General features: G+C 39.0%; 2 protein-coding genes across 4 annotated transcripts in view; one reads left to right on the forward strand and one right to left on the reverse strand.

Moving 5' to 3' along the window:
• Positions 1-15,917, forward strand: part of LOC310739668 (protein HID1-like) — a 484,702-nt gene that overhangs the window by 190,002 nt on the left and 278,783 nt on the right. The window lies entirely within an intron of this gene.
• Positions 1-15,917, reverse strand: part of prkcab (protein kinase C, alpha, b) — a 169,829-nt gene that overhangs the window by 25,754 nt on the left and 128,158 nt on the right. For both annotated transcript variants that reach the window (XM_083565842.1, XM_083565843.1), the window contains exons 6-8: positions 12,565-12,721; positions 12,343-12,477; positions 5,488-5,581 (exon numbers count right to left, since the gene is read on the reverse strand). In XM_083565842.1, coding sequence (XP_083421968.1) covers positions 5,488-5,581; positions 12,343-12,477; positions 12,565-12,721 — 386 coding nt within the window. The remainder of the gene's footprint in view (positions 1-5,487; positions 5,582-12,342; positions 12,478-12,564; positions 12,722-15,917) is intronic.

The following is a 15,917-nucleotide window of genomic DNA, read 5'->3' on the forward strand; positions in this document are numbered from 1 at the left end:
CCCAGCCCACCTGCCTTAACGACTACCGCCCTGTAGCCTTGACCTCAGTAGTGATGAAGTGCTTTAAAAGACTGGTTAGAGACTTCATCACTGCATCACTACCACACACACTGGACCCACTACAGTTCGCGTACCGTCAGAACCGTTCCACTGAGTACGCCATTGCACATCTCCTCCACACTACAATGAGCCACCTGGACCAAAGAAATAGGAATTATACAAAGATGCTGTTTGTGGACTACAGTTCAGCATTTAGCACCATAATTCCCTCCACACTCACCTCTAAGTTGGAGGTCCTGGGACTTTGACACCAAACGCTGTGCCATTGGATCTCTAACTTCCTGACAGACAGACCATAAGCTGTACGGGTGGGAAAACACACTTCATCCACCCTCACCCTCAGCACTGGAGCGCCCCAGGGTTGTGTTCTGAGCCCCCCTGCTGTACTCACTGTACACATATGACTGTGTGGCCACTTCCAACTCCACAACCATCATCAAGTTTGCTGACGACACTGTTTTGGTGGGCCTGATCTCCAACAATGATGAGACGGCCTACCTACAGGAGGCTAAAAACCTGGAGAGATGGTGCCAGGAGAACAACCTTCTCCTGAACGTCAGCAAGACTAAGGAGTTGATCGTAGACTTCAGCACGAAGCAGGAGCGGTCATACCAACCTCTAAACATCAACAGGACCCCAGTGGAGAGAGTAAACAGTTTCCGGTACCTAGGTGTTCACATCACACAGGACCTGTCTTGGTCCTGTCACATCAACACCCTGGTGAAAAAGGGCCGGCAGCGTCTGTACCATCTGAGACGCTTAAGGGACTTTAAACTTCCCTCTCAGGTGCTAAAGACTTTCTACACCTGCACCATTGAGAGGGTTCTGATGGGTAGCATCACTTCCTGGTTCGGGAACAGCACCATGCAGGACAGACGAGCCCTCCAGAGGGTGGTGCGTTCAGCTGAACGTACCATCCACACCGAGCTCCCTAACCTGCAGGACATCTACAGCACGCGGTGCCGGACCATAGCTAGGAAGATTGTGAAGGACCTCAGCCATCCCAACAATGGACTCTTTTCTTTGTTGCGTTCAGGGAAACGCTTCCGCTCCCTAAAAGCGAACACAGAGAGAATGAGGAGGAGCTTCTTCCCGCAGGCCATTCGGAGTTTAAACCAGGAAACACCCAGGATCTAAAAAACTGGCCCACTCTCTGCATCATCAGACCTTTCTTCCCTGCACATATCTCACTTTTCGTGCTATGACACTTTAGACACTGGACTCGCACAGCACAGTGCACTTTACATTTTATATTTTTATACCACACCACACGGACACTTTACACCTTACCATATTGCACACGGACACTTATGGACACTTTACACCTTACCATATTGCACACGGACACTTATGGACACTTTATACCACACCATACCGCACACGGACACTTTATGGACAATCAAAAACCATGCTTAAATTGTTTACTGTTGTTTACTGTTTAACTGTATATATACAGTGAGGAAAATAAGTATTTGAACACCCTGCTATTTTGCAAGTTCTCCCACTTAGAAATCATGGAGTGGTCTGAAATTGTCATGGTAGATGCATGTCCACTGTGAGAGACATAATCTAAAAAAAAAAATACAGAAATCACAATGTATGATTTTAAAACTATTTATTTGTATGATACAGCTGCAAATAAGTATTTGAACACCTGTCTATCAGCTAGAATTCTGACCCTCAAAGACCTGTTAGTCTGTCTTTAAAATGTCCACCTCCACTACATTTATTATCCTAAATTAGATGCACCTGTTTGAGGTTGTTAGCTGCATAAAGACACCTGTCCACCCCATACAATCAGTAAGAATCCAACTACTAACATGGCCAAGACCAAAGAGCTGTCCAAAGACACTAGAGACAAAATTGTGCACCTCCACAAGGCTGGAAAGGGCTACGGGGAAATTGCCAAGCAGCTTGGTGAAAAAAGTGTTGGAGCAATCATTAGAAAATGGAAGAAGCTAAACATGACTGTCAATCTCACTCGGACTGGGGCTCCATGCAAGATCTCACCTCGTGGGGTCTCAATGATCCTAAGGAAGGTGAAAAATCAGCCCAGAACTACACGGGAGGAGCTGGTCAATGACCTGAAAAGAGCTGGGACCACCGTTTCCAAGGTTACTGTTGGTAATACACTAAGACGTCATGGTTTGAAATCATGCATGGCACGGAAGGTTCCCCTGCTTAAACCAGTACATGTCCAGGCACGTCTTAAGTTTGCCAATGACTATTTGGATGATCCAGAGGAGTCATGGGAGAAAGTCATGTGGTCAGTTGAGACCAAAATATAACTTTTGGGTCATAGTTCCACCAAATGTGTTTGGAGGAAGAAGAATGATGAGTACCATCCCAAGAACACCATCCCTACTGTGAAGCATGGGGGTGGTAGCATCATGCTTTGGGGGTGTTTTTCTGCACATGGGGCAGGGCGACTGCACTGTATTAAGGAGAGGATGACCGGGGCCATGTATTGTGAGATTTTGGGGAACAACCTCCTTCCCTCAGTTAGAGCATTGAGGATGGGTCGAGGCTGGGTCTTTCAACATGACAATGACTCGAAGCACACAGCCAGGATAACCAAGGAGTGGCTCTGTAAGAAGCATATCAAGGTTCAGGTGTGGCCTAGCCAGTCTCCAGACCTAAACCCAGTAGAGAATCTTTGGAGGGAGCTCAAACTCCGTGTTTCTCAGCGACAGGCCAGAAACCTGACTGATCTAGAGAAGATCTGTGTGGAGGAGTGGGCCAAAATCCCTCCTGCAGTGTGTGCAAACCTGGTGAAAAACTACAGGAAACGTTTGACCTCTGTAACTGCAAACAAAGGCTACTGTACCAAATATTAACATTGACTTTCTCAGGTGTTCAAATACTTATTTGCAGCTGTATCATACAAATAAATAGTTACAAAATCATATATTGTGATTTCTGAATTTTTTTTTTTAGATTATGTCTCTCACAGTGGGCATGCACCTACGATGACAATTTCAGACCCCTCCATGATTTCTAAGTGGGAGAACTTGCAAAATAGCAGGGTGTTCAAATACTTATTTTCCTCACTGTATATATATATCTTTATATCTTTATATATTCTTATTTTTATATAGTTTTTATACTTTATTTATCTGCCTTCTTTTTCTTTGTTTTATTTTTTTCAACCCATTCTATTCCCTCATGCCGGACAGTCGTAAAAAAGCATTACACTGCATGTCGTACACTGTATGTATGTGTAAGTGACAAATAAATTTTTTTTATTTGATTTGATTTGAGGTGATCAGTCTGTGGCACTGCTGAGGTGGTATGGAAGCCCAGGTTTCTTTGACAGTGGCCTTCAGCTCATCTGCAATTTTTGGTCTCTTGTTTCTCATTTTATTCTTGTCAACATCCAATAGATTCTCTATGGGTTTCAGGTCTGGTGAGTTTGCTGGCCAGTCAAGCAAACCAAAACCATGGTCATTTAACCAACTTTTGGTGCTTTTGCCAGTGTGGGCAGGTGCCAAATCCTGCTGGAAAATAATATCAGCATCTCCATAAAGCTGGTCAGCAAAGAAAGCTTTAAAACTTTCTGGTAGACGGCTATGCTGACCTTGGACTTGATAAAACACAGTGGACCAAAACCAGCAGATGACACGACTCCCCAAACCACCACTGACTGTGCAAACTTTACACTGGACCTCAAGCAACTTGGATTCTGTGCCTCTCCTCTCTTCTTCCAGACTCTGGGACCTTGATTTTCAAATTAAATGCAACATTTTCTTTCCTTTCATCTGAAAAAATGACTTTGGCCTACTGAGCAACAGTCCAGACCTTTTTGTCCTTTGCCCAGCTAAAACACCTCTGACATTGTCTCTGGTTCAGGAGTGGCTTGACACAAGGTGTGCGTCAGTTGTAGCCCATGGATACGTCTGTGCATGGGGGCTCTCAAAACGCTGACTCCAGCTGCAGTCCACTCTTTGTGAATCTCCCACAAATCCTTGAATGGGCTTTTCACCTTTTTCTACCACATTTTTTCCTTCCATTGAACTTTCCATTAATGTGCTGGATACACCTTTTGTGTCTTACCCTCCATGTGCAGGGTGTCAATGATCATCTTCTGGACAACTGTCAAGTCAGCAGTCTTCCCCCATGATTAATATAATGAGTTTTACTTTTTTTATTTAATTACTATTTAATAATATTCTAATTTATTGAGATGCACATGTGTGTGTGTGTGTGTGTGTGTATATATATATATATATATATATATATATATATATATATATATATATATATATATATATATATATATATATATATATATATATGTGTGAGGAATCAGGCGTGTCAGAGGAATGAGGAATCAGGTGTGTCAGAGAAGTATGTAAGGTTGGTGCAGGACATGTATGAGGACAGTGTGACAGCAGTGAAGTGTGCAGTAGGAACGACAGACTGGTTTAAGGTGGAGGTTGGACTGCATCAAGGATCGGCTCTGAGCCCTTTCTTGTTTGCAGTGGTGATGGACAGGTTGACAGAGTTCAAACAGGAGTCTTTATGGACTATGATGTTTGCGGATGATATTGTGATTTGTGGTGAAAGTGGAGAGCAGGTTGAGAAGACCCTGTATAGGTAAAGGTACGTGCTGGAAAGAAGGGGAGTGAAGGTCATGTGGGTGAGAGAGGGAAGTGGAGTGGTACAGGTAGAAGAGGTGGAGGAGTTCAGGTACCTGGGGTCAAAAGTTAAAAGTAAGGGAGAGTGCATTAGAGAAGTGAAGAAAAGAGTGCAGGAAGGTGAAGGAGTGGGTGGAGAAGAGTGGCAAAAGTGATTTTTAATAGAAGTGTATCTGCAAGAGTGAAAGAGAAAGTTTATAGGGCCGTGGTGAGACCTGCTATGTTGTATGGTTTAAAGACATTGGCTGTTGCAAAATGCCCGCTGTTACTGGTGACAGTGGCATTGAGTAAAAATAGTAGGTGGAGCTGGAGGTGGCAACCTGTGGTTGAATAAGCAGAAATCTCGAAAAAGCACACTCCAAAATCTTCCCAGAAGACTCAATGTGAAATGTGATGTTCAAAAAGGACATACAAATCTTAAGGAGAGGTATCCACAAATGTTTGTCCATTAATTGCATGTATTTGCATATAGTATGTAGGACAGTACAGTGCTTTACTGTAAATATGTAGTACTTTAAATAATATATGTGCTTTTTTCTTCCTGGTACAGTAAAAGTGACAAGATTTATTTAATGTGTGGACAAGTTGTGACCTAAGTTTTATACAATATAGTCTGAAAGCACAGCTGTTTGCTTACAATTTATAAAATGTCTGGGACCAATACAATATATTGGTATTACAAAGCAATATTATTAGCAAAAAATTCAAACATGATTGGATATGTTGCGTATGCCATGAAAATGAATTGGCATTACATACAGAAGTCTAATTGGAGTAAATCTGCTCTTACCTCAAACTTCTGCCTGAGTTCCCAGTTAATGTCATCCACATCAGGAATCGGCACATTATAATATTCACCTTCCTCCTGGTTCAGCATCTTGTACCTAGAGAAAGAGAGAGAGAGTTTTTATATTACCATTTACACTTACTCATTTGCCAAATCTGCTTATTCAAAGCAACTCACTACAAATGTATTTACAATTCTGCTTTTAATGTTTAATGAATAAATTAACCGAGAGACATGGCAGTGCACTATGTTTATACATGAAATTCTTATACAGAATCACTTTGCTGCTAGCAATAAGTACTACGATATAATTCATTTATTATTCATCTATATACCATGTGGCTTAGTGCCCTACCATTAGTTATGGTAATGTCCTGAGCATAATTATAAAGCACCATTATTATTTATTTTGAAAAAAGAGGAACAATATGCACAAATGCATTTAAATAATACTGCAACATTACAATATAGTTTTAATATAACACGATAATAGGGCACCTTGTTAAAAATCTGCCAAAAAAATGGGGGCTGTGATACATTGTCATAATAAATATCAAACAATTGCAAACACAACACACATGTAGTTATACATATCTTTGTCAAATATTTGTTTAGCACAGTTATATGCAATAAACACGTGCCCCTTGATATTTTACATAGTTTTTGGTGTGACTAGGAACAGCCATGACATGAGAAAACACAAGCCAAATTCTCTCAGCCATAGATCACAATAGGTAGGGAATTGTAAACCTATTTACCCTACTGTACATCTACACACTACTATCACCCATGTGTCACGTGTCCACAAACTATTGTAATTTAAATCCAATAAATATGATCCAGCTGGACTGTAAACATGATTTTTTTATTAATAATACTTTAAGTGATTTGGAATAAGTAACAGTTAAAGAGACAAGGGGAACTAGTTAATCAGTGTTTTTTTTTTTTTTTTTTTTTTTATCAGCCACTGTTGCTTCCCTGAGCAAGGCCCCTAAACCTCAACTGCTAAGATGTATAAATGAAATAAAAATGTAACACCCTCTGGAGGAGAGCATCTGCCAAATGATGTAAATGTAAATAATTTATCTCGGCCACTGAAAACTGTGAAAATAAAACATCTTTTGAGCGCAATCTCTTTCATGCACACTCAATTGCACACACACACACACACACACACACACACACACACACACACACACATACATACACACACACACACACACACACACACACACACATGTACACACAAACCTGGTGCAAAAAAAACCCACAAGCACACACACTTGACTTGGTCCTTCATAAGAGCACATTATCAGACTAAAGTGTTCTCTTAGAGTAGGGTTGTTATACCAGTGCCAGCTCGTTACAACAGATAAGGACTTTAAGCACTGGTGTACTAAAGCCTGCAGCATTAAGGCTTTGTAATCTGTAAACTATTCTGAGATAAACAGCAGACCCATGTATATATAGATGGACTATAACAACTCAAGAGGCTTGTTTGCTTACAATATAGATAAAATATTACCTCAATATAAGAAATAATTTCTCGCTTATATATTTATTTAACAATCAAATGTATGCTCTTAATAGGTTTTTTTTTGTAATGTGCACAGATATGTCCACATTTTCAGTGTAGTGTATACAGGAGTAAACTAGTCCAGATACAGTACATCTCTTTTAATGCAGTAAAAGTGGTGGCTTAGTGTTTATGACTTCAACATTAAATGTTTGCAAGTTTAAACCAAGCTGCCACTGTTGGTCCTAGGAGCAAGGCCTTGGACCATCATCTGCTTCGTTCAGTCAAGTCTCTCGGAATAAAAATATTGATGATTAATTGTTAATTTATAAGCCTCACTAACAATGCAGTTGAAAACATGTCTGACAATGATATGGTTTAGAAAATAAAGGACCCTAAAACTCATCCTTGAGGTACTCCATGGGTTACACCTTATCCTTAATCTCTTGTTTAAACCTTGTCAACCCTTGTAGCAACCTTTGGATAATGTGTGTGGGTTAAGCAAAACCCTTCTTTTGGTACGATCAAAGAAAAAAAAATAAAAATGTAAGTCCAATTTGGAAACGTACATGTAATCATGCCTGGCAATCGGGATTATTTAGACAGCTTCAGAGAATTTAGATGCACAACCAAATTGCACCAAGCAACCAAGAAACATAATTTAGACTAGGAAAATGTAACTAAGTAGTAAGAATGCAGCCTTGCACACTGCACACAATGGCTTATACATCAATTGTATAAACACTAAATCTAACGATGTGATGATGTGGTGCATGTTTAAACAGTTGTACTTTATCCCTCAGGACCTGTACTTTCAATATTATCACAATCTAATGTGTGAAACCCCAGATGTGCAGATATACTGACAGCATTTCATAAAAACAAAGCAAGTCAAGTTATAAAAAACGAAAATTACCAGTGTTAATATTTTCCTCTTTGATGATGTAATAAGTGCAACATTAAAGATAAATGTGACAGCTGAAAGATGTAAGTTATATAAGGAATTTGAGTAGAGCCTTCAGGGGGAAAGTTGAGCAGGGTCAAGCCTATGCGAAAATGAGTTATTAATGAGCATGAATATAGATGGAAAAATAAAGAAATGATTATACAGTACATTCCAAAATTTGAAAATAAGATGATTGGGAGATAGCTGGCTAAATGCTTTTCAGGAATCAGGCAGACACTTTAGGATCAGCAGTACATGTTGCTAAGAAAATTATTTATTTAGGTATGTATTTATTTATTTAAGATAAACAAATTTTAACACCAAGGTGTGCACAATTTACTGTCTGGTTTTCTATCTCATTATTCTATCTTGGTGCCAGACATCAAGGTTGTAGCCTTTTGGCTCATAAACAACCTTGTATAGAAGCCTTAAAGATAAGCAGGCCCTAGTTTTATAATGACTTGCAGAGTTAAACCCCTCTTTGCACTTCCTGTCGTCATGGCAACCTAGTCATAGTCAAGAGTCGAGGAGCCTAAGTATTCCTTCAGATGATAATAATTCAATAAAAGTAAAAGAAAATCTTAGGCAACTCATCTGTGGGGAAAAAGATGGAATAAACAATAACACATTATACTTATTTGACTGAGCTAAAAGGAGGAAGACAAACAAGTGAAACTTTGTCCACTGAAACAAACAGAGAACGGAATTTGTTTTAAACTTTGATTTAGATTGTATTGTTTATTAGGAGTTTTTTTAATGACATACAGATTCACATTCTAATCAAATTTAACATTTAGTGCCAGAAAAGCGCTAGTTCTGCAACTAAGGAAATGAATACCTAGGCTGTTATTACAAAAGTGTAACAGTAAACTTTATCTGTTATGCCTGTCAATGGTAACTAATTATGAACTGTATATTTCTCCTGTGCAAACAGCAAGCACCATGAAGATATGATTTACATGGGTTGGAGTGAAAGATCTTGAGATGCCTGCTGTAGAGCTCTGACCTCAACCCTACTGAACGCCTCTGGGATGAATGGGAACGCTGACTGCACCCCAGGCCTCCTCACCCTACATCAGTACCTGACTTTACTAACACCCTTGTAGCTGAACGAGAAAAATCTTCATAAGCAAAGTCTCCAAAATCTAATGGAACCTTTTTCCAGGCAGGTGGAGGAGACAGCAAATGGAGACTTACTGTGGATTGAGATGTTCAAAAAAAAAAAACAGAAATGTAATAGTCAGGTGTCCACAAACCATACACCAGTCCATATTTTGTCTGTTAGAGCTTAGTTTGATTGATAAGGATTTCTGAATAATAACCGCTATTGCCAAGTGATTGCTAAAATGAGAAATATGATGTCGCTACAGGATGCAGAAAAACTAGTTCATGCTTTTGTTACTTCTAGATTAGACTACTGTAACGCTTTACTGTCTGGGTGTGCGAGTAGGTGCATAAATAAGCTTCAGTTAGTTCAGAATGCAGCAGCAAGAGTCGTCACTAGATCTAGGAAATATGACCACATCACCCCTGTATTAATCAGTCTACACTGGCTTCCAATCAAATCTCGCATTGATTATAAAATTCTACTACTGACATATAAAGCACTTAATGGTCTCGCACCACCGTATCTGAGTGAACTTCTGTACCAGTATGATCCTCCACGCCTACTTAGATCAAAAGGTGCTGGCTATCTGTTGGTTCCTCCAATAATGAAGATTACAGCAGGGGGCAGATCTTTCTCTTATAAAGCCCCGCAGTTATGGAACAGCCTTCCAACCAGTGTTCGGAACTCAGACACAGTCTCAGTGTTCAAGTCGAGGTTGAAAACATATTTATTCAGTCAAGCCTTTAATCAGTAGATTTTTTCTCAGGTAAAGGCTCAGATCTGTAGGGAACATTGATATAGAGTGTTTGGTGAACTGGGATATTTGTACGCTGTCGTCCCCTCACATTCACGTGTTCACTCAGGTTTGTTGATGGTGGTGTGGTGGGCCGTCTCTTATCCCAGAGATCCCTCATGTCTGTGTTGCCTTCTGGTTCTCCCTTTTAGTTATGCTGCCATAGCAAGTCTTGCCGGAGTCCAAACTGCACAGTGACTTTAACTCTCATGCAACAATAGGTACACTTAATAATCCATATCCTTCTCTTCCTGTCACCCTCTTCTCTCTCTCTCTCTCTCTCTCTTCTCTCTCTCTCTCTCTCTCTCTCTCTCTCTCTCTCTCTCTCTCTCTCTCTCTCGGTCGAGTTAAACATGCTCCTGAGGCTCCAGTGACCACTGTTCCTGCCCCTCTCCCCCCCGTGGATCTTCCCACTTCATCCAGGCCTGCCTGGATTGGACTGTAGTTGTTGTCAACAGTCTCCTACACTGACTCAGAAATACACTTCGCTTTTGATCATCATCACTGTACCCCGCAACATTGTATACCCGCCACAAATGGACATTCGGTGTAACCCAGATGAGGATGGGTTCCCTCTTGAGTCTGGTTCCTCTCAAGGTTTCTTCCTTATGCCATCTCGGGAAGTTTTTCCTTGCCACAGTCGCCAGTCGCCACCGGCTCACTCATCAGGGACAAACTTACTCATAAAGAACATATTCATTTTTAATCACTGCATTATCTGTGTAAAGCTGCTTTGAGACAATGTTCATTGTTAAAAGCGCTATACAAATAAAAAAGAATTGAATAGAATTGAATTATTATTATTATTATTATTATTATTATTATTATTATTATTAATAATAATAATAATAATAATAATAATAATAATAAAATGTGCACAAAATAAAAAATGATTTATTTTAACATTTTGATTTGTGATTTATTATTTTCTCATCACAGACATGTCCAGTTGTAATAAGGCACTTTCAAAGATCCAGAAAGCACCTGATCCAGTTAAATATGTTCATTATTCAGGATTTCATGAAGAAGAATAGCCTTTATTTGTCACATATACATTACAGCACAGTCAAATTCGTTCTTCGCATATCCCAGCTTGCTCGGAAGCTGGGGTCAGAGCGCAGGGTCAGCCATGATAGGGCGCCCCTGAAGCACAGAGGGTTAAGGGCCAAAGAGTGGCAGCTTGGCGATACCAGGGCTTGAACCCCCGACCTTCCGATCAGTAAACCAGCACCTTAACCACTGAGCTACTACTCCCCACTCCTCGTGAGTTCAATGAAGCTAAAAACAGGATGAGGCTGAAACTTTATTCTTTGTATTGCTTCTCTGTATCAAAAAGCATGTCAGGGGACCCATTCTGGTTTATCAAAGAAACTTAAACAAATGTCACAAGCTGTTACCAACAGATCTAAAAATTACACAGACACATGGGTGCTCCAGACACAGTAAAAAGTGATTACAGTGATGTTTTTTTTTTAGACTGATACAATAAATAGTAGTTGGAATAAATCTGATCCGATACACAGGGGGAAAGCAATGATGTTATTCCCCCAAAAGATAAAGGAAATATGTATTCTGTTTAAGCAGAGTATGTTGGGTTTGCTCTGTGTGGACACAGCAATTACTCATTTAAAACAGAAAGATCCTGCATTATCCAGTATAATTTTATGCACTAGGGCTGCAGTTTGATCTGACTACAGTGGACATGTTATTTATTATAGGTAGGAGATTGCATTTATCATTATTATTATTAGCGCTATACAAATAAACTTGACTTGACTTGACTTGACTATTATTATTATCATTATTATTATTATTATTATTATTATTGCCTTTGTTTGCTTTGTTTTAAATATGTGCAAACAAATTCAATCAAAAGTAAAAATTTCACTCTGAGTCAGACTTACAAAATAGACTTAATTGGAACAACGCACTTTTGCACTCGAGTAAATGCATGGCTGACACATCACTGGCATTCAAACTCAATCTAACAGTGATTTGTAAATGTTTGTAACACAAAGCAATACCACTCAGAAAATGACCTTTGAGGTTTTGACTTGGAAAAACATTTGGAGGAACAAAAAACACCCTTACAGCGGTTATAATAAAATAAAGCATGTCCAATTATGGAAATCAGCATGTGCAGTATTGTCTACCTGGATAATGAATGTAAGTACAAATTGGTCTAACAGTAGGTTATCTACAGGTATGGATATTTGAAGAGACGCTGATCTTTAAGAAGTATAATGAGGATATGATCAATAAGTAGTTGAGCTCATAAATATACAAAGGATCATTAGCAAAACAAACTATATAATTAGTTGTTATGAAATGGCATTTCCATTTATTAGATAGACAGTGTATATAAGTGAGGCTGAACCTCAATAAGCGCAGAATGAGCATCTTGCTTAAGGGGTCAGTCATGGCTGCCTGGCAGTCCTACAGCGTCGTTGCTTTTACATAAGTGAGGTTATACACACAGGATAATGCACACTTACCAGCCACACACTGGTGCCTTAAACAGTTCTGAGACTCCAAATGACAAGGAGCCCATGAAATCATTCCTGGTGGTCCTGTCCCAGTCCCATACTTCTACTGACAGCCGACGATCCTTATCTGTGGCCTTTAGCTTACTAAATGCAAACACACACATATACCACAATCAAAATCTCATTACACATGCCATAGTTTAAACATCCAAATCTATACATGAAACTCACAATGTGAAGGATTCATTCCATGTGGGGTTGAGAGAAGAGCGGATGGTCCGTGTCTTCTGTTTGGTCTCATTCTTGGGATCAGGAATCAGCTTGAGCTTCACATATGGGTCTGAGAGACCATTAGGGTCCATGGGAATCAGGTTTCTGGCCTCACCAACTGGGAGTGAACAAAGCACAAGTATACAGATGCAGTTTTATTAACAGCTATAGAAATACCTTTGACTTTGGGTGTGTTTTCATTGATTCTAGTTTTGAACTTGTTTTAGCTGGCACTTTTCTGTGGAAAAGAAATCAACACTTAACACATAACAGAACACATAAAATCTCTTGTTGTGTATTTGTGTGTACATTGTGTGCAAACTGATTATGGCTGCACAACATGTGAAACAAACTGATCAAAAGATCACAGAGGTACAGATTGCAATCTAATTAAGTGACTTGCAATTAATTGCAAAATAAATCAACAAGTGTAGGCCAACGCAGAGACCAGATTGTGCATGTGGCTGTTATTTAAGGTGTGCATGGTGACAAATGCATTCCCATTATCTAGAGCATTACTGAAATTTTCAATTGAGCGTAACCTCGGAGATCAGTGCTATTTTTTTCCAGATCTGAATGTTGATTGGCTGCCTGTCACTGAGACTCACCCTTAGTAGTGATGCCCAAAGTTATCAATGACCACTCTTAATGTGAGTATTTTAAAATGCCTTTATTGTGTGGTTGTAAAAATGTGTGCTCATTCAATTACAAGGGCGTTAAAAAAGGTACTGATATAGGGTGAGGGGGGCCTGGGGTGCATTCGGCTTTCCAATTAATCCAATTTGATTGTAAACCATGTAAACCATCTCATCACTGTCACTGTTATTCAATAACCGGTCTGGGTCTTTTGGTTCAATTGAGGGGCAAATGTAATGGTACCACATCCAGAGACATCCTGTACAGTTATGTGCCTCTAACTTTGTGGTAACAGTTTAAGGAAGGACCACATGCAACTGAAAAAGTCGGGTGTCCCAATTTTGTTCGCATAGTGTAATTAATGATGGGGTTCCACTTTAATAAGAAATCTATTTATTTGGCAAATGTCAAATTTACTATGCCAGTGCTGCTGTGTACAACTAAATATATAAATGACTACATAAAAAAATGAACAAAATAACAATTTCAATTACAGAAGACCAAAAAAAAAAACCCAGCCAAATTCTATGCTCTTTGAATCCAAATCAAACTAAACAGCAGATAAAACTGCATACGAGTTCTGATATTGTTGTTATCATTATAGTGCCAATGAGTACAATTCTAAAAGTGCTGCTGTAATCAGAGATGAGCAGAAAGCAATGATCAAACAAACAAACTGACAAAAGGCAATTATGTGGCATAAAAACCTTAACAAATTATGTCTCCATGGTAACTCTGATCAACCAATGAGCATTAGAAGGATGCAGAAAAAGCAGTGTGTGTGAGTATATGTGTGTGTCTTTGTGTGTGTGTGTGTGTGTGTGTGTGTGTGTGTGTGTGTGTGTGTGTGTGTGTGTGTGTGTGTGTGTGTGTGTGTGTTTTTGTGGAGCTGTGTGCTTACATTCCTGACATGACAGTTTGATCTACAGAAAGGCTTTTTTCTTTTACCAGTACTGTCAATGAGACGACCTCAGAAAGCGTACGCACACACACACACACACACACACACACACACACACACACACACACACACACACACACACACACACACACACACACACACGCAACCTCATTCCATTTCATATGAAGCGAATATGATGGAAGGAAAAAAGTGACTTTGTATCAGACAGAACACAAATCAATTCAACCAATTCTGACTGCTCCTGTACCTGCCCACTTAGATGCATTTCTCTCGCCAATTTAGATCTATTCTTTTATCTAAGTTTGCAACACTTGTATGTACCATCACCAAAGATAACTGTCCTTTGATCCATTACAAATAATATTCATTATTCTTAGTGCGATTATTATTTTTACATGTCACATAGTATAATATGTAGGAGGCATTCTGTTCTGCCTATTGAATATAAGACAATTCCTTTAAGAGTAGATCAAGTATAAAACTGTGTACAAGCAGTGCTTGATGAATTAAAATCACCAATAAAAGATCAGCAGCAGGAAGCATCCTTGCTCTATTGTAAACACATGATTTGTGCAGTTCACAAGGTTAATATCATGTTGGTAATGTTTGGTTATCACTCAAAGACAAGGGGATCTTCTATTAGGAAACATAGAATGACTAACATTCTAGAAGACTGAGGGAGTCATGCTGAGGGAGTCATGCTGGTGAAATAAACAACATTATTTATTTCTGACCTTTGGATAGAAACAGGTAGACCACATTATGGATGATTATGGCCATAACTACTTTGCCATTTGAGGTTAAGAACACCTCACATTTATAACAGATCATTTATGGGAACTACACTATAATTTTTTTGACACCTGACCAAAAGTGCTTTTTTGAGCATTGTATTTCACATTTAGTACCAATTTGCCCTTACAATGATCTCCACCTTTCTGGGAAGATGTTCCACTAGATTTTGGGGTGTGGTTGTGGAGATATTTTGCTCATATCAACCATATACAAGCTAAACCATTTTGCTCATATAAACCATATCCCACCGATGTTAACCATATCTACGTGTGGTTTGCTTGTGCACAGGGCATTGTCATGCTGGAACAGGTTTCTTAGTTTAAGTGAAAGGAAAATATAATTCTACCGCATCCAAAGTACAATCGTGTGTATCCAAAGTTCTAACAGTTTAAAAAGAACCACATATGACTGGAAAATTCATTTGTTCTAACACATTTGTCTATATAGTGTATATTATGCCTTGTTTACAGTAGATACATACAAGGATAAAGCAATCAGATAAGTACTGAAAAATGATTAAGATGCAAAAGCAATCATTATGACTACATGCAAACCTCATCAAGATAGAATTTTTCTCATCAAGATCTAAATATGCATTTACATTTTTTTTTTTTTAATAAAACAATTTTTAGTAATAGTGATTTTATGTTACTAAACACTGGTATGAAGTATTGTAGGTTAGATATAAATTAAGCAAGTTTAACAAGAACATAATTACAACTCAAAATATATGTTATACAAATTCCTTGCAGTGATCTTCATAGCCAAAAGGGGGAGACCAACATCTTTCATTCAAAGGACCTGAAACCCACTGCTAAGAAGAAAAGGTTTCCACAGGTTCCTACATAATATTGGAGTAACATAAAAGCAAGAAATAGGAATTATGAGGCAGCTCTTATCTACATCCCTGCATGAACTATATAAAATACACTCTATGGGCAAAAGATATTTATGTGCTTTT

The sequence above is a fragment of the Silurus aristotelis genome (genome assembly GCF_946808225.1).
Source record: "Silurus aristotelis genome assembly, chromosome: 17".
In the NCBI taxonomy this organism is placed as follows: Eukaryota; Metazoa; Chordata; class Actinopteri; order Siluriformes; family Siluridae; genus Silurus; species Silurus aristotelis.